The 27,260-nt window shown below is 33.2% G+C and overlaps 2 protein-coding genes across 2 annotated transcripts; one reads left to right on the top strand and one right to left on the bottom strand.

The window, feature by feature from the left end:
- The first annotated feature begins 10,838 nt into the window (after window positions 1–10,838).
- On the top strand, window positions 10,839–14,162 carry LOC120092012 (zinc finger CCCH domain-containing protein 14-like). The gene is made up of 3 exons (XM_039050202.2): window positions 10,839–11,131; window positions 11,870–11,930; window positions 13,165–14,162. Exons 1-3 carry the CDS (start codon window positions 11,059–11,061, stop codon window positions 13,916–13,918), a joined length of 888 nt encoding a protein of 295 aa, XP_038906130.1. The 5' UTR covers window positions 10,839–11,058; the 3' UTR covers window positions 13,919–14,162.
- Window positions 14,163–15,621: 1,459 nt separating this feature from the next.
- Window positions 15,622–17,344, bottom strand: LOC120091855 (protein LE25-like). Its single transcript, XM_039050004.2, has 2 exons — window positions 17,168–17,344; window positions 15,622–16,002 (listed from the first exon to the last, which is right to left on the bottom strand). Exons 1-2 carry the CDS (start codon window positions 17,273–17,275, stop codon window positions 15,772–15,774), a joined length of 339 nt encoding a protein of 112 aa, XP_038905932.2. The 5' UTR covers window positions 17,276–17,344; the 3' UTR covers window positions 15,622–15,771.
- Between the last annotated feature and the right edge of the window lie 9,916 nt (window positions 17,345–27,260).

The raw sequence follows: 27,260 nt of genomic DNA, 5'->3' as shown, positions 1-27,260 counted from the left end.
TAAACTAATTTTTCTCAGTTTATTTTGATCGAGCTCGACTATCGAGATTTACATAAAAATTTAACTTTTTCTATCTTATCGATTGTTTTGGGCTTTCTTGATGAAATTCATGCAATATTAATATTGAGATTTTGCTGATTTTTTCAAGTATTATATAATCTTCTTATATCTTTGCAATTTTTTTTTTTAAATTTGATTATTTTTACCAAATTTTATATCAAAACTTTATCCTAATTTTTGTTTCCACAATTATATGAATATTCAAATTTTCAAATGAATTTACCAATTATGATTTTTCATACTAAGTGTACTATGATTTTTAAAGATTGTAAAGATCAAATTTTGCACCCAAAAAAAAAAAAAAGAGAACAAAATATAAAGAATCTTTGTGTTAATCTACCTGAGATTTCACAGAGAAAGCCCAAATATATAGAATGTAAATGTTAATTGAGATAATACCGAGATTCTTTATAGAGGTTTCTACACATAAGGTCTAAAGAAAACCCTATATTTCAAAAATGTCTTCAAATTTGAATTTTTTCAAAGTTGACTTTTAAGGTTAATTTTGGACAATTATACCATTTTTCATCTATTATATCCAATTTTTATATATTTTTTCTTATTTTCGACCTACTTTAATGTTGGGTAGAGAAAATACATTTATTATAGAGAGAGAAAATGCATTTAATATAGTTTTTCTCATTTATCAATTAGGAGAGAAAATACATTTATTGTAATTTTTTTCTATTTTCAATTTGGAAAAAAATGTATTTAATGGTTTTTTTTTCTATTTACGTTGGTTTTCACGTATCAATGTATTGGCTTTTTTGAGTTATTTTAAATATACCTTAGAAATTTTTTTACAGATTCATGTTTATTTTAAATATATCTTAAATATTTTGTTATGTATTTAAAAATATTCTAACCAATATGAAATATACTATAATTTATAAATTAGAGATTGACTCAATATTTGACATAAATCACAATATAAACCAATATATGAAATATACAACAATATATAAATCTTTATAAATTTCATTTACACCACAGTATATATATCACAATACATGAAGTCTAAATAAAAAAAAAAAATACTTTTGTTTATATCAAATAAAAGAATACATATACTACAATACATATCAAACTTCCAATATAAGCGAAAAAGAAAAGTACGTATATATCAAAATATATATATATAATTGGAAAAAATAAAACTAAAAGTTGAATCGGGTCTACCATTCGTTTGCTCTGAGTCCGCTGTCATCGTTCATTTACTCTGAGTTCCTCGTTGCCGTTCATTTGCTCTGAGTCCGCCGTCGCCATTCATTTACTCAGAATCCGCCATTGCGTTCATTTGCTCTAAATCCGTCATCGTCATTTGTTCGCTCTGAGTTTGCCATCGCCTTCCTACCATCTCGTGCTCGCCCCGTCACCGGATCGTCCCACACCATCCGTCTCCCACCTGTAACTCACACTGCCGGAAGGAAAAAAAAGAGAGGAGGAAGAAATGGCCTTGAAGCATGGGGGAGAGAGAATATGCATGTGCATGACGGAGAGAGAATAATATATATATAACATAGGTGAGAGCTTAATTGTAAATAGTCACTGATATTAGTGAAAATAGGGAGATCAATAGTTTTTTTTTTTTTTTTTGTATAAAATGAAATGTTCAAGACTTTAACGTAATATGAGTCTTTTTATGTAGAAATCCCTTCTTTATATCTCCAAAATCTTACAAAATTTGGCAAAATTTAATCTTTGGACTGAAAGATTTGGAAAATTATGTAAATTTTGATATAAAATTTGGAAATATTACATGATATTCGAAAAATTGATAAAATCTAGTTGTTAACTAAGATTTCACGGAGAAAACCTAAAGCAATCTATAAGCTAGAAAAAGTTAAATTTTTATGTAAATCTCGGTGGTGTTGGGTTGTATGTTCTAAAACTTGCCGTTTGTAAAGTTAAACATTTTCTATTATCAATAAAGATGTTATTCAACATTTCTTCAATAAAGTTGTTATTGAATTTTATAAAATTGCATTCGTAAAAATTAAACCCCATAAACTTAGATCCATGGCTATTATATGAATACTTGAATTTTATGTGGAGACATAAAGATGGATCAAGTTTGAGTAAATAGCCAAAATGATCTATAGTATATGAATAAGGTTATGTGCCTTATTCTGGTAACACTATCGGATGTGACCCACTCTGTAGTTGTTACAATTTGTTGTAAGGTGCTACAAACGAAGTGATCTTGATTCGTTCATGCATTGATATGAGGAGTGGGGGCATCCTATGCAATGAGTTTGCATAAGATCGGACCAAGAAATAAGTCACTCTTACTTTATAACGTTGTTTACTGTTTAAGACTGACTATTTCGCTTAGATGGCCTAGGTAACTTGATCTTAATCCTGAGCTAACTATGAACTTCTTTTTATTCGGGGTTATCCTTAGATTTGCATGGGTGAGGATTGACTCAACAACACCGGCTCAATAAGTCTCCATTTCAAGGGTAAGACCGGGTAGATAGTTGGGGACATAGGATGCAAGATGGAATTCACGCCTACTTGATTTAGGGATAGGAGGAAAGTTGTTCTCTTAAGTCTTGAATCCAAGTCTTGAACAAATGGCCCCACTCTCTAATTGGCTCGAGAGGGATCCAGTTTAGTGATTGGATCACAAACCAATTATTCATTAGAGGATCAATGGAACTTAAGGAGCAAGGTATAATTTCAAGGGTATAACAGCATTTTGACCCAACCATTATTACGAACAACCTATGAAGGGTCGACTTACTGATTATGGATTAATCAAGTGGACACAAATATATCTACAGTGAGGAGAGTGCAACTATCGAGCTATAGTGGTGTGACTCGATAGTTAACGAATATTGATTAATTCGGTCTAAAGAGTTTTAACCAATTAATTTGAAATCGTTAGAGTTCATGATCTGTAGGTCCATAAAGTTCCTCTACTAACTCGTAAAACATGAACACCTCGGATTAGTAAATTGAGTGATTTTGAAACGATTTCAATTTGAAGTGTTCAAATTGAATTTAGGATTTCAATTTGAAGTGTTTGAATTGTAAATTAGGGTTTGAATTTGAATTGTTCAATTTAAAATTAGGGTTTGTATAATTATATTTGATATAATTAACGTTTAATTTATTGAAATTAAACGAAATTTGAGAGTTTATAATATTTAAATATCGATTTAAATATTAATTACATGATTAAGATTTATGTATAAATTATGTGTTAAATTAATTTAATATTTGATATTAAATTATTATTTAATTAATTAAAATCAAATTAATTTTCATTCAAAATTCAAAAATTGATTTTTTGCATTTATGAATTTAATTAATTTTGAATTAATTAAAATAAAAATTAATTTTTTAGTGGAGATTTCCCATTTTTGGAAATCTTGAAGTGTTGTCTTTTTAATGCAACATCTAGACCACTTCAAAAGTAAAATTGATGTCTTTCAGCATGTGATCTGAGGGATTGCATGTATGAGATGGATAAAACACCTCAATTTTGATTTAAAGTTCAGTGTTTTTTCTTTTTCTTTTGTTTTGTTTTTTTTTTTTTTTTTTTTGCTGAAAATTGAGAATTTGCTATAGAAATTTTGTCCTGTCTCAAACCCTCACAAGTTTCCTTCACAATTTCATTTAATTTTGAGTTCCACAACTCAAATTCAAGGCTAAGAATAGTAGAGAATGTCTCTTGGTGGTTCACGAGGTGTTAAAGCTGAGAATTTAGGAGGAACATCTCGGATTTGGTAGAATTCAACAAAGGTATGTTGTTTTTGAAACCCTCTTCTAGAAAATATGGTTTTGCATGCTTTTAGAACTCAAATTAAAAGTAATTAGAGTGTTTATTGATTTTCTATTGCTTCCGTTGCATGATTCTTCATCCTATCAATTGATATCAGAGCATGATTTAAGCACTCAATTAACGTTAATTTGAGTTTGGTGGGTGAATTTCTATGATTACATGTTTGGGGACTGATATGGTGCTTTAATCAATTTTGGCTTTAGATTTCTCTTTGATTCCTAAGTTAAATTTGTAATTGGCTCTTGGTTGATGGGCTTATATGTGTGCTCTAGAGTCTATAATTTATTTGGAGTCATTAGAGTTGAAATTAGGTTATAATTTTAAGTTTGAAGCGAGCAAGATCAACAGCAAATTTTGGAGAAAAAGACTGCCCTGCATATATGCAGCTGGAGGCATCACAACGCTGGGATGAGCGTTGCAACGCTGCTCATTCCAGCCCAGCAATGCACGCGTTAGAGCCAGTTCGCACGGGAGGTCCGATTCGACCGATTTTCAACCATTCCGGTCTGGTTCAGGATCGTTCAGCATCTTCTGAAGGTTTGGAGGTCCGGTTTGGGCAGATCGAGTTCGATTTAGGGTGGTTCGTGTGGTCCAGAACAGGTTTGAAGCTTCTTTTGACCTATTTTATAATAATTTAGTTATTATTGCTTACTTAGGATGCCAGAGTTGAACCATATCAGTGTTTATTTAAATATTTATGCATGTGATGTATGTTATATTTAAATGAAAACATGTTTGTGCATATTGTATGCCATGTAGATTTAAAATCCCACCATAAGAAACATGTTATACGCATTGGATATATGTTATAAAGAGTTATAATATATAGTATGCATGTTTAGGGTTTCTTTTGTTTAATATAAGTGTTATATTAAATATTGAGTGCCTTTGTTGAATGTTATGGATGCAAAGCATGTCTAATTTTATAAGTTGTTATAAAATAGAACTAGACAATAAAATTCATAACAAAGATAAGTTGCATGCTTACGTAGGTTAAACACTTGTTTTAATAGTTAAAATATGTCGTTATCTTATAAATCATAGTTACAAACTCAATTGGTATATAATTTTGTTTAAGACTGGAGGTTTTTAAGTTGATGGCCTATGGAACACCTCCTACCTGAGGATTATGGCCAAATAATGAGCGTTATTAATCGGTTTTATAAGCGTACGTGAGTGGTATGAGGTAATAAAATGATATATCATCTAGACATCGTAGGTTGAAATCCATTTATAAGCGTTATACTTGGATAAACCACATAGGCTTAGGGTTGTTTAATTAGCCGAAATAAATTTGAGTATAAATATACCCAACAAAAAGTAGAACACTTCAGTGGAAGTTTAATAACCCGCAACTTCCACCTTGACAGGGCGATGCACTAACCGTAATCGATCAATCTGCCTTTCCATCGAACATTTATTTTGGATTTCAATAATTTTCGAAATGTTTTTGACATATTTCATTTTAATAATAAATCCTACGACTTTTGGTGAGCAAGGAATGTCCGTCTTTTTGCTAAATAGGATGTATTGAACTCATAATTCATTAGATACTTTTTATGAATGTCAACTAAGTATCATAATAAACTACTCTCGATTGTTCAATCATTTGATAACAAAAGTTATTCTTTGATAAATGATCACTATGAGTTAGACTCAATAGAATTTTATTAATCCTTTTTTTTTTTGTCGTTAAGGTGGAGAACTGAATCAAGAATTCTCTTTCTTTATCATCAATTGAATCACTTTTTCGAGAAATACGAGACATCTAAGTCATACAAGTAAAGAGATATATTCATTGATACGAAAAAGAAAAAAGGTGAACAGTGATTTGATTGATGATAATAACATATATAATATATTGTTAGAACGTTTCAATGAGAATTTAATAACGTATATGATATATTGTTAGAACGCTTCAGTGGGAGATTAATTGTCACACCCCGCTCCAGATTACCCTCATAACCTGGATGGAATGGTGACTGCAGCAATTACCAACCCTTTTGCTGGCACTTACTGCCTATCTAACCTGTTAAATTTTGCTCAAACCTTGAATACATACATATTAACTCAGAACTTAACACATTTTCATTACAGGGTTTCGCAGCATTGTTTATACATAGATATTACAACTTAGTGAGCCCCATCTAGAATACTAGTCACTAGACAGACACATGTGTACTGACTAATACAGGTCTTCAAATACGCTTCTTTCAACCTGTTCCTTTGAGTGGCAGAGCAGCAGCAGAAAAGTCTTTTGGGAACTGACTGTTACCTGAAAGGAAAACATTTGAAAACATGAGCTAGAAGCCTAGTGAGTGACTTAATAAAACATAAATCTCATGCTTAAACTGAAAGTTCGAAAACATAATACTAGAACTAAAATATACCAAGCAACCGTGTACATAAAACCTTTAAAACTATTGTATCTGAAACTTGAATCTTAGCTGAGAAAGAACATTCATCGCTCCAATTCCCAGTGCCAAGCCATGGTCAAATGAGACCTCTACTTCGATCTCTTCACACTGAACTATGGCTAGGAGAGATCCCTACGTCGATTTCTTTAAATATACCAATGGGCATCTCAAGCAACTTCCTCTAAACATTAACATTGATAGCTACTCTTAAACACCATTAAACATCATTATTCCCTAGTTGAGAACGAGCATACATCACTCTAGCTCCCAACGTCTGTTATCGACCACGAGACCCATGCTTCGGCCTCTCTTTGCTGGTTTATGGCCTAAGAGACCCATACTTCGGCCTCTCCTTCAGAACTACCTACGTGCACGTGGAGGTTTCTATGTACCGTTAACACCTTAGGTACATTTATTCAGATGCCTTTCTTACCTTAAGTATTCCTTTTCATTGTGTTTAGGAATACCAATGCATGTACTTTGGCAATCTTAGGTATTTAAACATAGTACATAAAGCTTCACTCAACCTTAGTTTTAACTTTAACGCATGCTTCATACTTTGTAAGATAAGTTGGCTTAAATCGTGTTGAACTAGCTTGTAAAAACCATTAGCATGCGTTAGACATGGAATACATACTTGGAAAACTCGTACATTAGTAACATCATGCATTGATCATGCTTCAAATTATAGACATAAGTTGCTTGGAATCACATAAAATTTAGCATGAGAATAACCTTGCTCAATCCCTCGACGCTGTATTACTTACGTGCACGTGCTCGTAACTGAGTACCGTCAGGATACTTTCTCATTGTCCTTCAGTATCTTTAGATACTTATCTAGGATACTTTCTCATTGTTCTTCAGTATCTTTAGATACTTATCTAGGATACTTTCTCATTGTCCTTCAGTATCCGTCGTATAACTAGTTATAAACATTTAGCTGAAAACTAAGGCTTAGTGCTCAAATCATCATACTAGTTCATCCATCATACTAGTTCAAATGGAGTTACTAAAATATGCTGAAAGTATTTGGACAAGATAATATATTTAAATCATGTCAATTTCCATGGAAAACATGCTTTACTTAGCATGAGAAATAGCTTCAAAGAAATCATAGTTTCTAAATCATTAAAACATTAAATCATCATATAGTCACTCACAGCTTGTCGGGATTCTTAACAGTTTATACACCTCTCCTAGCTCTTCTTGGCCTGAAAGGACATAATTCCCGGTTAAACTACTTAGAATTCTTAACAAAATATCTCAAATAGTTCATTTCCTAATGGAACTTTCATCAACAAAGACATCATTACTAGCGAGATAACCATCATGAGTGAATTCATCCTCATGAGCGAGATCAAGTTTTTCCTAGCAAAACTTTCATCCTAACGATACTCACCTCCTCTAACAAGCTTTGCTTCCTCACCAGCGAGATTCAGCCCACATTTCTAGCGAGATTTTCTTCTTGAGTGAGATCCTCATCATAGCGATATTATCATCCTGAGCGAGATTCTCATCCTTCTCATCTCACTCTTGCTCTCCATGGTGAGCTGTTTGCTTGTTCTTCCCAAGCAGTTGTCTGCTTCTGCACAGATTTTCTGTTTCAATTTCAAGAATTCATAACTCAAAATCTTGAACTCTTTTCAAGAAACTTCCTTCTACAAACTTGTTTAAAATTGAGTTTTTCTTACCTTAAAATTTCAGCCGAAAATTTCTTGTGATTTGGCCTGGAGCTTCCAATATTCACCTCAGGCTCTGATTAATCTGAGATTCTACCTCTTCTAAAAATTCTTCACTTTTTGTTCTTCTTCTGTTACAATATTTCTTCGGCAAGACAACCTCGAAAACTAGATTCTCCCAGCTTTCAAATGGCACTGATTTCACTAAATTTGCTCATGTAGATTTCCAAAACCAAGCTTTTGAAATTCCTCTTCCTTTTAATCTTCCTGCCGCCTCCCGAGTTCAAGGATTAACCGCCAAGTCACCCCATATTTAGTGCCTCCAGCCAAAATCAATAAGTGAGCTTCCCTATTTAATATGTTTTTCTTTTTCTTTCTCCACAAATCCTATAAATAGCATGGATGTTCACTTATTAGATATTTAATATATCATTCCTTTGGCTAAACATACTTGTCTAGGAAATTTAGAATTCGGGGTTTACATTAATAACATATACGATATGTTGTTTTTAGCTCTCACGTCCCTAAGAGTTCACATCGAGATTCATGCTTCGCTTTGTGTCGATTATACCTCGATTGTTCCATTCGGAAAGTATTTGCATGAATCAAGATCTAGGTGAGGAGGAAGTTATTCACAGTAAAATGAAATATACAATGTTTTGATTTTAATTCTCACGTCTCTAAAGAGTTCACACCGTGAGGTTTATGCGACACTTCGTGTCACCCTAGGAGTGACCTCCATTTGGAAATTGTTCGTATGAGTCAATATCAAGGTGAATAAGGGGAAATTGTTCATTGTAAAATCAAATATGTGATATATTGATTTTAGGTGGTCGATCTCTAGCGAGATGGACCGAGAAAAATTATTTTTTGTAAATCTCGATGGTCGATCTCAGACAAGTATAGTATATGGAAGCGTTAGTGACCAATAATGAGAAATTTGAATATTTTTTATTTTTAATAATATGTTGAGTGGGGATTGAACCTCTGATCTTGAGGTTATTAATACATATTTGATGTCAATTCAACAATGTCCTTTTTGACAGAAATTCGAATGTTTAGTCTTAACCTGATTTTATGTATGTTTGGATATACTATGAAATACTTAAAATCATTTTTATCAGATTTAAAATCACTCTGAAACAAACTTTTAATTATTCAAAATTAATTATATATTTAATTTTACACTTTTAAAGAATATTTTTGGTTGAATTAAAATTGATTTTGAATGATTAAAAATATTTTATAAGTAATTTTGAAAATGAAAAAAAAAAGTAATTTTAATCAGAATCCCTTCTAAAAATGTCATTTATCTGAATCCGAATTCATCCACTAATGGTATTGAAATTTTTTACATTAATTGAAATATGAGTTATACAAAGAACAACAATCTTTAGTTTTACCTATGTCTAAAGCAAATATAAAATAGGGAGGCAAGCAATGAGAATTACAAAAAGTTAAAAGAAAAAAAAAAAAAAAATTAGAGATGTTCATGGTCCTAAGTGGTAGTAGGGATAACTTTCCTATCCCTGTCTCCGCTCTTCATTACATTTTCATCTTTACAAATTTTTCTATTTAATATTATAACGATGTTTTGTAAAAGAAAAAAAATATATAAGTCAATTAACTTAAATAATTATTATTGAAATTTTTTAATTAAATAAATAATTCTTTATTAAAAAATTCCATCGAAAACATTAGTTTCACATATAAATTAGGATTTAATGTAAAAATTACTCAAATGTATTTATAGAACGAAGTAATTACCTATCAAATTATTCTTATGTATATATAATCCAAATTTAATGTTCAATTTAAATATATACATTATCTTCACCACTAAACAATAAAATTTGATATTTATAATATTTTTATAATAATAATAGTAACATAAACAATTAATTAAAAAAGAAGCAAGTGAGGAGAAGACGAAGAAGGGGCAAGAGTGCGGAATATATTGAGGCGAGAAATAGAATTTATTTTTTTTAAAAAATGATGTAATGAAAATATAAGGAAGAAAACATAATTCTAATTTCCTCCACAAAACATGTTAGGATATAGTCATATTTTCTGAAAACAAACATGGAAATTAGGGGTGTTCAAAAAATCTGATGATCCGAAAAAATCGATCAACCCAATCCAGCCTATACGGTTTGGGTTGGGTTATCAACTCATTTGGGTTGGGTTGGGTTGGGTTCAAATAAATGAAAATTTTATGGGTTGGGTTGGTTCATGTGTTCACCTAATATAACCCAAACCAACTCGAACCAACCCGAATCCATTATTAACTTTAAAATATATTTTTCTATTATCGATAACACAACTATTTATACATATATTGATTTTAATTTTATTTAATTCCAATTTTTTTTGAATAATTTATTTTTCAGCTATTCTTAAAAGTAGTTTCTTTGCACTTTAGAAAGAAAAATTTCACTATATAAATTAAAATTGAATTGTTAATCTTAATTCAATATATGAAAATAATTAAATTAAAATTTTTTCATATTTATGTTTTGCTTTTTTTAGAATAGAATTTTAAATAAATGACTCGATAAACCCGAACCAACCCAACCTAAATATTTCATGATTTGGTTGGGTTGGATTGGGTTCATCTTTTAATAAGGATTATTTGGGTTGAAGAAATTTATAATCCGAACAATTGGGTTGGGTTTAAAAAGTCTTTCGACTTAATCCAACCCAACCCAATTCATGAATATATACATAAAATATAGTTATGTAAAATCCTTATTTTTCACTTTTATATAATTCCCATTAAAATATACATGTACACATAAAAATTTCTTTAAATAAAATTATTGAGGGTAAAAGTAGAAAATTACAATAAATCTACAATTAAATAATAATAAGAAATCGAGTGACATAAATTTCAATATCAACTTTGCTGTCTAATGAGCTTTCAGCTTCTCACTGACTTTATATTTGCAAAACCCATCCCTCTCTGTTAGGGTTGGAGTTAGGGTTTTCGACCCCTTGTATCTTTTTCTTGTATTTTTCTCTTTGTAGCCTTTCGGTTTTTAATCTTATATTCTTTGGACTTTCTTTTCGAGTTCGTTGGTTTGTTGTGGATCTCGATCTGTGTCTGTTACTAATGGATACGCGCAAGAGAGGAAGGTCAGAAATTGGATTAAATGCTAATGGCGGCTTGAAGAAGTCCAAGCAAGGTCTGTTCCTCCTTTCCTTGCCCCTTTACTTCTTAATTCAACTACGTTTTTAAGTTCTTTTTTCTTTTTTGGGCTCTACCGTATTATGTTGTATTGTTTATGTGGAAATTTTTGGAGATGGCAGTCTGTTGAACTGTAGGTTCGAAGTTGAGTGCTAAGAAATTGATGGTGGACAGTTCAATTTCGCTTATTTTGTTATTTTTGGTGGTGGGGTTTTTTTTTTTTTTTTTTTTTGGGGGGGGGGGGGGGGTGGTGGGGTTGAGTTTGATGGAACTATGCTTGTGAACTCCTTAAGTGGGAAAGATTCAGGAAGCTAAAAGGGGTATAAACTGTCTAGTGATGCCAGCTGAAGAATGGAACCTTCGTGAAAGGTCAAAGATAATGTTCTAACAAATAGGATAATTTGTTAAAGAAACTAATGAGAATTGATCGGTCATAATATTAGCATTTACTATGGAGTACTTGTTTTTGAACAATGAAAAACTTTTAGATGCATAAATTTTTGGTTTGTCCATAAATTTGTTAACTGCGGGAGGTTTTATAACTGTGGAGGCCACCCACCTAATAGAGGTCAACTTAATATGTCTATATGGAGACATCAAAATCCCATACGGGCATATTAAATCTTAAGAAGTTATTTGTTGATTAACAGTTCATAAACTTTCAGACATTTTAGGGCAATTACATTAAACTCTAGGAGAAGTGACTGAGAAAACAATAATAAATTTTTTGTAACAGAAATGGAGAATTTATCAACTGGTGTACCAAGCAAATCGAAGCCATGCACCAAATTTTACAGGTTCAAATCTTCACTTATCTAAATAAATACTTAGAAACTTATCTTATCCTTTTCTGAATCTTTATAATTTATTGTAAGAATCTAATTTTCATTCGAGAAGACCCAGTTCTATAATCTTGCTCATGAAACAGACAAATTGCATACATGTAAAATCTATTTTCCTGTCCAACTATATGACACATTATCTCTTTAAGTATCAAAGACTTAACCATTGTCTAGAGTATGACTCTATGGAGACCAACAGTGATACTTATTCCTATGAAGAGGATAATTGAACTGTGAAGGGATGATATTTTCTCCAGCTTATGCTGGATTAGTACAATTTTTCTTCAACATCTTTTTGGTAAGTCTATGTCTTGTCAATTGATGTCACAAACTTGGTTAGCAGGATTTTGCTCGTGATGTTTTATGTTGAGAGTGTTCTGGCTAGTGCTTTGAGAGTGGTGTTAATTACTAAAACATTTTCTTTAGTGCCACTGTACAGAGGATGTCGTTTAACTGTACCTTCTGAAAGTGCTTTAAGATGTTTTTGTTTGTGTGTGAATCTTCTCAAATTTATTGGAAGCAGTTTTTTCAAACTGTGTGAGACATAGAATGGATATTCTTCTCTCTTATCTAAATTATTCTTGATGAACCCTTCTTCTGATATTTCAGAATATCTGTTTGCAAATTCTGTTATGCTGCTCATAAGGTTGAAAATTAGTAGCTTCATTACGGCCTTACTTGAAAAGGATCTGTTGAATAGGTTGTATAATTGTCCTTTGGGTTCTAAAAATTAGCAGCTTCATTGAATTAAGCTGCTGCAATTTCAGAATCTCCATATATGACTTTCCTTCCTGTTCATGTTATCTTCCCCTAATGAATGGAGGAATAATAAAATGTTAATACTTCTTTTCTGTTGCTTATGATTTTTAATATCATTTGTGTTTCTTTCTTTAGCGTCTTGGATTTAGTGTGGTCTGTGGATGGACTTACAGAACTTGCTATCTTGTTTTGACCGAGTATGATTATTATAAATCTGAAGCTCAACTTTGGAAGTGTGCTTAGTAGACTTCTGATTTGCATTATTTTGTGCAATTGATGTCAAAAGCTATCAATTTGTAAAGCATGAAATCGGTTCTGACATCTTAAATGTATAGGGAACATCTGTGACTGATACCTTATATATGTTGAAAACATCAATGTTTTCAATGTAAATGCCGTCCATTCTAATAGTCTCTCATTATGGTGGCAGCACTACTGGCTGCCCATTTGGTGAAGGATGCCACTTCCTGCATTATGTTCCTGGTGGTTACAACGCTGTTGCACAAATGATGAACCTACCACCTGCTCCTCCAGCACCCAGAAGTATGGGAGCACCACCTCCAATGTCCAATGGTTCAGCCACGCAGGTTGTTAAAAGTCGTATGTGCAACAAGTATAACTCTGCTGAAGGCTGCAAATTTGGTGACAAGTGCCATTTTGCTCACGGAGATTGGGAACTTGGAAAGCCCACAGCTCCATCTCATGATGATCCTCGGGCCATGGGACATATTCCAAACCGTTTATCCAGTAGGATGGATGCAACCCCACCAGGCCCCGCGGCTAGCTTTGGTGCCTCTGCCACTGCAAAGATTAGCGTAGACGCTTCCCTGGCTGGAGCCATTATAGGGAAGGGTGGTGTTAATTCCAAGCAGATTTGTCGTCGAACAGGAGCCAAACTTTCCATTAGGGACCATGAATCAGATCCCAACCTCAGAAATATTGAACTTGAGGGGTCATTTGATCAGATCAAGGAAGCAAGCGCAATGGTGAGGGAGCTCATTGTGACAGTTTCGATGGCAGGGCCTCCAAAATCAGCTACCGGGGCAACAGGCGGTACGGCTGCTCCTGCAGGTAGCAATTTTAAGACGAAGCTTTGTGATAATTTTGCGAAAGGGTCGTGCACCTTTGGAGAGAGATGCCACTTTGCACACGGTGCTGCCGAATTGCGCAAATGTGGTGGATGAAAAAAATCCATTTTTCTATTTTTTTTTTTTTTTTCTCCCTTCAAGTTTAGAATTCTAGTGTAAGCCTTTGGTTTAATCATTTGTATTAGATAAAGCTCTCTATCTTGAATTATCCATCAACAGGGCAATGCAACTCAGTAGAAATTGACAATTTTTATGGTTTAGAGCTGTGAAACACATATATACTTCATGTGAGGCAAAGAATCCGTATCAGATATATGTGGGATATCGATATTTTCAGATATTTTTTAGATATGTATTTAATAAGTGATTTGACGTATTTATTTTTATACTCATCTTTTTTTAAAAGATGAATAATTCATCTAATCTTTTTTAATTAAAATTAGACAATTTATTTCAAAAGTTCACTACTTAAATCCAAAACTAGAAGGAAAAAAAAAAATCAAATGTTAGAATCATCTAATTTTTATTTTCATATTTGAATTCTCACAAAATCCACTAACATATAATCAACTTGAATATCTTCAACAATTCAATGAAGAAGTTTATCTTCTTATTTCTTCCTCTAATCTTCTTCTTCTCTAATCAATAACTTTTCTATTGCATTTTATTGGCTATTTTACTTCAACATGTTGCTTTTTGTATTATTTTTTTTCAGTGTATTTTGTACTAACATTAATTTATATATTAAATTTATGATTTTTTAAGAAAAAGAAAATATATCTTAAATTACCATATTGTCGTTTTTTATCGTAATAGTATCTCGTATCTATATCCATATTTGTACTTTATAAGTTTAGAGTAGTTAAATTACAATTACAATTGTAGACTTCATCCATTATGAGAGTATCATACTTTTGTTGTTCAGAGTATAAATTTGTCATCTAAATACTCCTGATCTATTAATACCTTACTTTCATGCTTTTATTTTGCCATTTGGTTTAGTCATTAATTTTCTTTGTGCAAAACCATTACTAAAATGGGAGATCATTATTGGCAACTCACAAAGAGCCTTGATCTTTGATAGGTTCATGTGAATATTTGCCTTTACTGTACTTTTATCATTATTATCATTTATTATATAACAAACTTAGCAAAGAATAACGGTAATTGTCCATGTGAATACTTGTCTCATTGTACTTCTCTCTCTCTCTCTCTCTCTCTCTCTCTAGCTGAAACCACTAATTTTGATGTCTAAACCATACCTAAATTTGAATAATTCGACTCACAATAATATTAATAAATTTTCAAAAAGAGACACTTCAATGTCGACTAAAATAATAAAAAAAGATTTAAGATAATTAAGGACAACTTTGAAAATTTTAAATCTAGTTTAAGCGTTAGAAGTTGATTAGTACTTCAATTTTTGCATCTAGAAAATGTTTTATTTGAACTAACTATTAAGTCAAATGATTATTCAATGCGGAAAATACAAAATTTCCACATTTTAAATAGCTACCACCACTAAACAATAGTGCAAAATTGTACTCGATATCACATTCCTTTATAATGAAATTGAAATAAAAAAAACAAAAAACTATTTTTGATAAAGACGCTTTCTTTTCAAGTTCGTGAAAATAAATATGAAGCACAAAATAATGGATATATTTTATGTAATTTTATTTTATTAATCTCCATACTTTTTAGTTGAGAAATTTAAATTTCATCATAAAGTTTGAAGATTTTCATTTTTTTAATAAAATTATGATAGAAGATTATCAAGTCAAATTAAAAACAAGAACTAAAATTTAACCATAATTTTATTTGATAAAATACACATACACAGAGAACCCATAATCAACAACGATATTAATTATTAAAATAAAGAAGAAAACCAAAGCAAAGCCACATTCATATAGCTAGTGACCACATCAGACGAAGGGCCACGCGCCTTATCTTCCCACGGTCGGGTCATAGGTGTGGGTTCCGGTTCCCGTTCCGGTTCCGGTTCCGGTTCCGGTTCCCAACCCGACACGGGTTCCGGGTCCTGTACCGGTCTGCCTGTCTGCTGCGTGTTCTGCACGCGCCTGCTGCTTGTCCAGCTCAGCCTCCTGAATCCTCTCTTCTTTCCTTTCTCTCGCCATGTCTTTCTCAATTGGATCGTGGGCCCGCATTTTGTCCACCTGGCATTTGTACACGTGGAAATGTAATTATATGCTATGTTTTTATTATCAAATTCTTGTCGATTCATAAATATATTAAATGACGAATTAAAAGCTAGTGCTACTCGGTAGGTGGTTTAGTTTACACTACACCACCGACCTCCTTCCCTTTTTCGTCCCGTCTTTTTTATTAAATAATTATGAATTTACCGAAATAGGTTCCTTAAGACAGAATTACTTCTACCAAGAAAAAGAAATGGGAGATCAAATCTAACCTGCAATGTCATTTTCTTGTTCCATGTCTAATTTAAAAAGATAATATCAATGTTTTTATTAGAGTTTAAAAAAAAGTCTCTTTCGATAATTACCTTTAAAGTAAAATATTTTGATGTTTTTATTAGAGTTTAAAAAAAGTCTCCTTCGATAATTACCTTTAAAGTAAAATATTAAAAAAATCCAATTTGATAAACCTTTAGATTTTTATCGAGTTTCGGTAAAAAAAAAAGTGTTATAAACGTAATTTTATAGAAAAATTTGACGATAGAAATAGTATCTTTATAATTTTTAAGCATATAAATAAAAGACATTTAAAGTAAAAATAGTATCTATAAGATATAAAAAACATAGTTTATAAATAATAAAATAATTATCAAACAAAATAATTACCAAACAAAACCTACAATATAACACCTTCCCTGTCCATGCCTAATTTAAAAAGATAATATTCATGTTTTTTTTTTAAAAAAAAAGGCACAACTATTACTTCCCTTTTTCGGATTGTTAAGTCCATAAATAAAATAATTTTATCCCAATTAAAAAATAATAATAATTTCTCTAGACTTCTAAATACTATAGTTTCAAAACCAAGTAACTCTTTTTTGTGAAGTAAAAATTTCAACCGTCTAAGTTCCAACAAATAAAAGAGAAGTATGTCAAGATTATAGACAATATTTAAAAAAAAAATCATTTAAAAGACGAAATTAACTAATTTAAAATAAATTTAACCAGCTATAATATGTTAATTATAAAATTAAAATTATTATAACTATAAACAATAGGTTAAATACAGTTATATATAAAATTTATAATATCTGAACTTAAACTTGCAAATTATAATATCTCAAATTAAACTTGCAATTTTTTTCTAATTAATAAATAGAAGAAAAAAGAAAAAAAAATGATTAACCTTTTCTTGAGCAGACGCTTTGGCTTTTTCCATGCCAGCTTTGGCAGAGGCCCCCACGTTGGCGGCCGATTCTTTCGCAGCCTCCGCCGCGTTTCTTCCCGATTGCATTTTTCCTTTTTATTTTTTATATATTTTTTTCCTTCAAAATTATTTCGTGTAATAGAAAACGCCGCTTATAGAAACGGGATTAACGGCGACTCTTTAAATAGCCATCAGGACGATTATATTTAGCGGACACGTGTCGATATTGCAACGCCACGTGGCGAGAGATGGAGAGTCCTGCTTCGTCATCCTATTTTATTATGACGTGGCGAATTTGAGAGACGTGTGGCAATACGGAGCAGGAAAATCTTCACGCGCTTCTACACGTAATAATGTCGCCATTTTAAAAGCCTTGTCTACGTCGAAAAATTATGAAATTAAGGTATTTGATACCACTCCTATAAATTAAGTAATTAAGGTTTATTTAGTAAATAATTCCAATTCTGTTAATGTTTTCAAATTTACTGGGAGTTCACTTAACTAAAAAGAAAAATATTATTGAGTTCAATCATGTATTTGACAGATAACTTAACTTTCTTTTTTGAAAATTGTTTTCACATTTTTTCTGTTATATTCAGATTTTAAATTTTAAATTTTGAAATAAGGAATTATATTAAATAAAGATAAAATATCTAAAAATATAAGATTATAAATTAAATTCATTTTTGTATATAAATTATATAATAATACATCATAATAATTATATTTTTTTTAACATAAATCATATTCATAATTAAATTAATAATATTTTATTGTCAACTAAATATTAGTGGCTCTCTACAACTAATTTTATGATTTATAAATATAATATTAAACTCATTACAATATTTTACCTTACCAAACATATATTTGAAAACATGAAATATAATTTTATTTTCATTGAATCTCTTTTTTTCAAATTCATGTTTACATATTTTGTCATGTCAATTTGAATTTATAGATGCCGCTTCCATTAATTGGTTGTTATTAGAGATGTCCGCGTGGGGGATGACTTCCCCATCTCTGTCTCCACTACCCCATTTCATTCCCATCCCTGCGAAATTTTTCACAGAGATCCGGGTGAGGATAATTTTATAACTTGACATTCATCTATAACATGCATCATACATTTCATAATTAAATATAATAACTTATATTAAAACTCATGAAATTCTAAGTATGTAAATTATATTATGACACTTATAACATACAACATACATTTCATATATTAATATAACAACTAATATTAATACTCATGAAATTCTAAGCATGTAAATTATATTATAACACTTATAACATACTTTTTAATGCATACAACATGTTATCCTATGATGGGGTTTTAAATCTACATGACATATTTTATGCACAATCAAGATTAATATAATTAATACATACATTCATAATGCATAATTAATAAAACACTAAAGTTGACCGATTTTGGCATATTTGGCAAACAAACAACTCTTATTACAATAAGAATTCAAAAACAGCTCCGAACTACTCTCGAACATTTCGAACTGACCCGAACCAGCTTAAAAAATCTTTAACCAAACCTCTAAGCATGCAAATTATATTATAACACTTATAACATACTTTTTAATGCATACAACATGTTATCCTATGATGGGGTTTTAAATCTACATGACATATTTTATGCACAATCAAGATTAATATAATTAATACATACATTCATAATGCATAATTAATAAAACACTAAAGTTGACCGATTTTGGCATATTTGGCAAACAAACAACTCTTATTACAATAAGAATTCAAAAACAGCTCCGAACTACTCTCGAACATTTCGAACTGACCCGAACCAGCTTAAAAAATCTTTAACCAAACCTCCAAAGCTTGAAAACGGGCTGAACCGATTGGAAAAACCGAATCGGTCCAAATCGGTCTGCACACTTCAAAAAACTGTTTCAAAACAACTTGCATCTTGCTCTAATTTCTTCAAATTATAGTCTAATATCAACTCTAATGACTCGAGAAAGTTACAGACTCTTCTTCACACATTAAAACCCATAAACAACTGGACAATTATAATAATTACTGTTAGGGTAGGTGCCCTAAATCTCGTAGGGTCCTATAGTTTGTATTTGTAATGTACAAACATCTTATTTATTTAATAAAATATATGATGTTTTATTTTAATTTGAGTTGCATTAACCACAAGCCAATAAGCTAACATCCAAGGTTATCTTGTAACTTAAACATGTATGTAGAGACATATGGGTGGATCATGTTTAAGTGATAACCTAAATGATCTGTAGTAGATTGATAAGGCTAAATACCTTATCCTGGTGATAGTACGAGTATGAACTGCTTTGTAGATGTTACAATTGTTGTAAAGTGCTAGAAACGATCTGATCCTGATCATTCATGTGAGGACATATGAGCAGGGATATTCTATACAAAGGAGTTTGTATAAGACTGGACCACGAAATGTTTAGTCACATTATAAAATGTCCTTCATAATAGAGACTTACATTTCACCAAGATGACCATAGGTAACATGACCTGAATCTTGAATGAGTTGTGAACTTTTGCCTATGAAGGCGATCCTTTGATTTTTATGGGTAAGAGTGGCCAGATTGTTGACTCAATAAACCTATCATTTTGAGGATTCGTCTGATTAGGGAGTTAGAAACACAGCTACACAAGAAAGAATTCACTCATTCCCTAACGTCGGGGTTGATGGAACGAACACATGCACAGTAGAAGAAAACGCGGATCTAAAGTACTATAAATAGGTTAATCACAAAGGATAAGCAAGCAAAAGATAAAATAAAAGGGGAAGAAGAAATACAATATTTGTAGACTTTGAATCTTCTTCAAATTAGCTTTAATCTCTCAGGATTAGTTCGTAGACCACCACGAGAGTCTTCCCGACTATTCTCCAACCTTAGAACGGGATGGTGGAATCTGGTAAGTGACTAATTTGGAGGGGAAAAGGTTTTGTCTTTGAGAGAAAATTGTTATGAGATTATCACATAATCTCATCAATTTCCACTACGGCCAAGAGTTCTAAACAATCATAAACTCTTCCATTTCAAGACCATTACATGCAAAACATGCAACTTTGAGCTTGATGAGAATTTAACACTAAAAAATCTACTAACTTAAAGTGAGATTTAGTGGGGCAAATGTCTTCAAATGAAGACAACACTTAGCAATGCAAAAGTTGACATTTCCCATTCACAATTTGTTGGATCTTTCCACTAACTTGGTCAATGGTCAAAGTTTGACTCTCAAAATCCAAAGTTAACAAATTTGACTTTTTGATTTTCAAAGTCAAAAGTCAATAATTTGACTTTCATTGCATTTTTTACATAGTCAATAATTTGACTTTTAATGCAATTTTGACCAATTTCATTTAATTTCAAAATTAATTATAATAATCAATTTTAAAAGTAAATTAATATTAAATAATTTAATTAATTTAAGTTAATATTAAATCCAACAATAATCCCAATGAATATGAATCCCTATTCATAATCTTGATATTTAAATCTTATTTAAATATCTCCTATTTTCTTTCTCTTTATGTTTAGTTTACAATTAAACATTAGATTAAATATATTGTATATATTTACCACTTTGCTCCAAAAATCGAATTTGAACACTTTAAATTCATTTGTCATGTTGTTCTAAAGTTTAGTCCGATATGAGCTAATAGGGGGACCTCATGGACCTACAGATCATAGGCTCCAACGATCTGCGATTAACTGGCTAAACTCTTTAACCTAATTAACCACCATTCATTAACTACCGGTCACTCCACTAAAGCCCAACAGTTGCACTCCCTTCACTGTAGATATATTATGTCCACTCGATATAACCATGATTAATAAGTTAACTTTTCATAGGTTGTTCATAATAACAGTTGGGTCAAAAGTTGTTTTACCCCCGAGATTACATCTTGCTCCTTAAGTCCTACTGATCCTCTAATGAACAATTGGTTTGTGATCCAATCACTAAACCGAGTCCCTTTCGGGCCAATGAGAGGGTGAGGCCCCTTGTTCAAGATCCAGAGTCAGCACTTAAGGGAACAGCCTCTCTACTATCCCTAAAAGCGGGTAGGAGTGAATTCCGTCTTGCACCCTTTGTCCCTAGCTATCTACCCATTCTTACCCTTGAAATGGGAGGTTTATTGAGCTAGCACTGTTGAGCCAACCTTCACCCATGCAAATCTAAGGATAATCCCGAATAAACAGGAGTTCATAGTTTGCTTAGGATCAAGGTCAAGTTACCTAGGTCATCGCTTTGAAATAGTCAGTTTTAAACAGTAAACAACGTTATAAAGTAAGAGTAACTTATTTGTTGGTCCGATCTTATGCAAACTCATTGCATAGGATGCCCCCACTCCTCATGTCAATACATGAATGAATTAGGATCACTTTGTTTGTAGCACTTTAAAATAAATTGTAACAATTACAGAGTGAGTCGCATCCAATAGTGTTACCAGAATAAGGTACCCAACCTTATTCGTATACTATAGACCATTTTGGCTATTTACTCAACTTGATCCACTCTTATGTCTCCACATAAAGTTCATGTATTCATATAATAGCCATGGATCTTTAGTTTATTGGATTTCGACTTTACAAGTGCAATTAACATATTCAATAACAGTTTTATTTAATAAACGTCAATAACATCTTTATTGATAATAGAATATGTTTAACATTACAAACTGCAAGTTTTAGGATATACAACCTAACAGGGATAAGTAGATAAATTGCTCCCTTAAGGGTTGATTCCGAGGTTTGAACAATGTAGTGCCACACCCTCTCCTGGCCCGAGAAGGTTTTAGTCATAGTTATGAAGGAACTCTTATTCAAGAGTACCTACGAGCATAAGCGAATCTTTCTAATTTATTGTGACAGAATTACCGCATATACATTAAAAACATACTAATATGCATTCATCATGCTAAAAAGATCAAGAAATCATACCAGATGAGGATTTCTCCTTCACAACGAGTCTAAAACCCAACCGTCTACCTCGAACAATCACCACTCGGACAGAAGGAAACGGAGAAGACAACACCACCCAGAGCCCTCAGTATTATTGGAGTGAGAATCCAAAGTGTGGGCTTTGTTCGAATTTGGTAGAGGGAAGGATGAAGAGAGACCATACACAACGATCAAGCAAGTGGGAGATGCGGTCGTCTATCACATAGACAAGATGCTTGATCGTTTAGGTGAAGTATATGATCGTGTAGGAAAAGTAAACAATCGTCTAAACGATCGTGTAAGAAAAGGTAAACGATTGTCTAAGCGATTGTGTAGGAAAAGGGTGAGCGATCGTCTAAACGATCGCGTAGAAAAAAAACTAAGCGATCGTCTATACGATCATTTAGTAAATACCGGAAGCTAAACCATTGCTTAGGAAAAAGGTAAATGATCGTTTAGATAATAACGCGCGACGGTGTAATCGGTATGCGATCGCTTAGCAATATCGTATATGTAAGCGATCGTGCAGTCACTATCATATAGGCGCTGATTTTCTAAACACTGACACTATCTTTTCACAATGTCTGCACACTCCGAGATCAACATACCGTCTGCTATTTATAATGCACTCATCCGTTATTTAGAACAGAAAAGGCGCCTTCCCATTTCCTTTATAACCGTTCAATAAATATGATCTTATCATATTCATAATATTTAAATTAATATCATATAATAATTATAATATTATCCTCTACTAGATATAAATCATATTTATATCCAATTTCCTCCAAATTAATGTATCTCATATATAAAGATAATTATATCATATTTAATTAACTCATTCAATTAAATCATATAAAATCGAACTCCATCTTGTCAATTTGAACATTTCAAATTGACCCAAAAACTGACTCTCAACTTGTATCCAAGCTACCAAGGGGATCTTATGAACTTATGGCTTGAAGCTCCAACGGTATGTAAATAGCTGACTAAACTCTTTAGTCACGATATCCACCATCCGTTAACTGCCAGGCACTTCACTAAAGATCGACAGTTGAACTCTTCTTGCCATAGATATATTTCTATGTCCATTGGATATAACCAATCATCAGTACGATGACCCTTCACAGATACTCGTAATTACAGCAGGCCAATTTATCGTTTTGCCCCTATAATTACATCTTCCTTCTTAAGTACCATTGATCCCTTTAATGAACAATACAACATAGTCCTACTATGTGTAAACACCTCTCGGGCCATGAGAAGGTGCGTGGCGCCACATCGTTCAGGCCCCAGGATCAACCCTTAAGAGAGCAATCTATCTTCTTACCCCTACTTTAGGGAAGAAGTGAACTTCATCTTATGAAGCTGAATTCTCAATTCCCAAATCAGACGAATTCCCAAAATAGTAGGTTTGAGTCGGCATTCTGGCCACTCGCATCCATGCAAATCAAAGGACCGCCCTCAATGGCAGGAGTTCCCAACTCACTCAGGATTGAAGTCATGTTACTTATGGTTATCCTAGTGAAGTGAAGTCTCAGTCATGAACGGTGTTATATAACGAAACGTTAACACTTCGTGGTGAGGTCTTATATAAACTCTTTGTATAGGACGCCCCCGCTCGCATGTCCACTACATGAATGATCAGGATCAGACCATTTGTGGCAAGTCACAACACTTGTGACCATTTCACAAAGCGGGCTGCATTCGTAGCATTACCAGGATAAGGTTTCCCTCCTATATCCATATACTACAGACCATTTTGGTTATCACTCAGACATGATTCACTTGTATGTCATCACATGCATGCTTAAGTTACATACAGATAACTAGAGATATTAAGTTTATTGGTTTGTGGTAAAATAAAAAACATCTAAATGTGCAAAGTCAAATAGTGAAGTAAATATCATTTATATTATATCACAAGTGTTCGTACAAAGTTGTGTACAAACTATAGAACACGAGACTTTAGGGCACAAACCTCAACAATCTCCCACTTGTCCTAAAGTGAAGTGGGAAGTACAAGTAAACAGACACAAAACAATAAACTAGGGCATAAAAACCCAGTGCATACAAAATCTCCCACTTGTCCTAGTCCAACCGCGGGCGGTCCCGTAGACCCATCCTCTGAAAGTGACCCTCAAACACTGTAGTCGTGAGAGCCTTTGTAAACGAATCAGCAACGTTTTGCTTCGAGGCGATCTTCGTGACGATCACGTCTCCTCGATGCACTATCATGTGGATCGACTTTAACATGGCAACAAGTGAGAAAATCTCCTCATAGTCGACTCCCTCCACCTGAGTATAACCCTTTGCCACAAGTCAAGCCTCGAAGGTTTGCACTTTCCCATCAGCACCCCTTTTGCGCTTGTAGATCCATTGACAACTTATAGGTCTTACCCCATCGGCTGATCTACAAGATCCCATACCGAGTTGAAGTACATCGACTGCATCTCATGATTCATGGCTTTGACCCATTCATCCCGGTCAACATCGTCCATTTCCTTTTAATAGGACAACGAATCCTCAACGTCGCCATCTGTCACCATAGCTAAGATTTCTGTGAAACCCAAATAGCGATCAGGCAGGTTCGTAACCCTTCTACTGCATCGAGGTTCCTTCAACTCTTGAGGTGGAACCGACATACCAGATGAACTATCATCAACAATTCTAGTTGATGAAGCAGGTCCTTCAACAACTCTTGTTGAAGTTTCAGTAGTTTCTTTGGAAAACTCACTTAACACGACTTTACTACGTGAACTGTGCTCTCTGATATGATCCTCCTCTAGGAAAGTAGCATTCGTGGAAACAAACACCTTGTTTTTGGACGGATCATACAAGTAACCTCCTCATGTACATTTGGAGTAGCCTACAAAGAGGCACAATCTTGATAGTGATTCCAACTTCTTGGGATTTGCCTCAAGCACATGTGCTGGGCAATCCCATATGCGCAAGTGACGAAAAGTAGCTTTACACCCATTCCACAACTCCAGAGGTGTTCTTGCAATACTTTTAGAAGGAACACAGTTGAGAATGTATACCTCAGTTTCTACTGCGAAACCCCAAAGCGAGTCCGGTAAGAAAACATAACTCATCATTGAACGAACCATGTCCAATAAGGTTCTGTATCTTCTTTCTGTTACACCATTTTGCTGAGGTGTACCCAGTGCCGAGAGTTCGAAAATGATTCCATGTTCTAATAAATAGTCCTGAAACTCAGAATCCAAAAACTCTCCACCTTGATCTGATCGAAGTGTTCTTATTCGTCTATCCAAAGCATTCTCAACTCCGGCCTTAAATAATTTGAACTTTTCAAAAGATTCAGACTTTTGTTGCATCAGATAGACATACCCATATCTCGAGTAATCATCAGTAAAACTGATAAAGTACTCATAGCCTCCTCGAGCTCGCACATTCATAGGACCACAAAGATCAGAATGTACTAATTCAAGAGGTTCTTTGGCTCGATAACCTTTTCCAATAAAAGGACGTTTAGTCATCTTAACTTCAAGGAAAGATTCGCACACTGGTAAAGAATTTTCCTCTAACTCGCTTAAAAGGCCATTCTTCACCAATCTCTCAACCCTACTGAGATTGATGTGCCCTAATCGAAGGTGCCAAAGTTGGGTATTTTCTTTTGGAAAAACTCATTGGCGTTTAGATTGAATTACGACAGATTTAAACATCTCTATGTTATGGAGGGAACTTAAGGCTAAAGGTCTTAGCACATACAAGTTATTTTCCAATTTAGCTGTAAAAATTTCAACACCATCCTTACAGATAAATGCTTTATTCAATTTAAAAGAAATAGTGTAATTGTAATATAACATACACTTTACAGAAATAAGGTTCCTTTTTAGTTCAGGAACTACAAAGACATCTTTTAATATAAGAAACTTATTCTGTAAAGTAAACTGGATGTCTCCCACTGCCACAACTAAGACGATGTGCCCGGTGCCTACTAGCAACGTCATCTCACTAGCCTCAAATTGCCGCTAGGATCTAATCCCCTGAAAAGAAGAACATACATGATTAGTGGTGCCCAAATCTAATATCCAAGCAGAATCATCATTCTCTACTAAACAAGTTTCTAATACAAGCAAATCATATTTACCTTTGTTTACCTTGGCATTAGCCTTGGCAGCCTTCTTTTTCTTCAGATAACGAGGAAAATTCCTCTTCTAGTGTTCGTCCTGATTACAGTGGAAACATTTTCCTTTTTCAACCGGCGGTGGACTCTTCTTCTGGGCGACAGGTGGCGGGTTAGCAGGCACATTCCCTTTCCCTTTACCACCCTTCTTCTTCTTCCCCTTTCCAGAGTTAGAAGTTGAAGGTGCAAACTTTGTTCCTGAGGTTGAAACTCAATAGAACTTTTTAGAGGACAAGACAACATTTTCCTTACCTCCCCTTTTCCTCTTACTTTTCAGCAAAGATTGGCAAGTCTGGAACTCGTTGAGGAGAGTGGTAAAGAAGTATTTCACTTTTTTAAGAATCATATTGCTAACAAAACGGAGGAAGCTCTCCGGCAATGAATGCAGGATAATGCTAACCTAACTGCCCCCATCGATTTTAGACCCATTCATCTCCGCCACGTTAAAGTGGACCATCATAATCAGCACATGTTCATAAACAGAGGTGCCTTCCTCAATTTTGGAGCTGAAGATGTGTTTCAGAGCCTCATGCTTGAGCTGTCCAGATGGTTATCCGAACATTCCCCGCAGGGACTCCATGATCTCACGAGCTGAGACCATGGACTCGTGTTTCTTGGCCAACATATCACTAAGACTGGCCAGAATATAGGCTCGGGCCTTCTCGTTTTCCTGTGTCCAATGCTCGTACACCGCCCGAACATTTCGAGTAGTGTTCTGAGGTTGAATAGGAGGACATTCCTTCGTAAGGATACACTTCAAATCCTTGATGATGAGTATCGTCGTGAGCATATGTTTCCAACTTGAATAGTTTTGGCCATTCAGTTTTTCGACGCTAAGCAAATTGATAGTGGTTGATGCCATTAAAAATCGTTACTGAAAAAAACGAATAACCTTTTATAAGACTTTGCAAAAACCACATTTTTAATTAACCAATTAATTTTTAGCAAAACAGATCCCAAG

The sequence above is a fragment of the Benincasa hispida genome, chromosome 11, assembly GCF_027475165.1.
Source record: "Benincasa hispida cultivar pf3 chromosome 11, pf3_genome.v1.1, whole genome shotgun sequence".
Taxonomy (NCBI): Eukaryota; Viridiplantae; Streptophyta; class Magnoliopsida; order Cucurbitales; family Cucurbitaceae; genus Benincasa; species Benincasa hispida.
The sequence above is the reverse complement of the archived record's forward strand: the minus strand, read 5'-3'. Positions and strand labels throughout refer to the sequence as shown.

Bases quoted from the DNA above. Each gene is read 5' to 3' on its own strand.
- LOC120092012 (XM_039050202.2), top strand. From the start codon at position 11,059: ATGGATACGCGCAAGAGAGGAAGGTCAGAAATTGGATTAAATGCTAAT. The intron at 11,132-11,869 runs GTCTGTTCCTCC...TTTTTGTAACAG, and splicing joins CTTGAAGAAGTCCAAGCAAG to AAATGGAGAATTTATCAACT. The intron at 11,931-13,164 runs GTTCAAATCTTC...TTATGGTGGCAG, and splicing joins CCATGCACCAAATTTTACAG to CACTACTGGCTGCCCATTTG.
- LOC120091855 (XM_039050004.2), bottom strand. From the start codon at position 17,275: ATGCAATCGGGAAGAAACGCGGCGGAGGCTGCGAAAGAATCGGCCGCC. The intron at 16,003-17,167 runs GTTAATCATTTT...TACAAATGCCAG, and splicing joins AAGCGTCTGCTCAAGAAAAG to GTGGACAAAATGCGGGCCCA.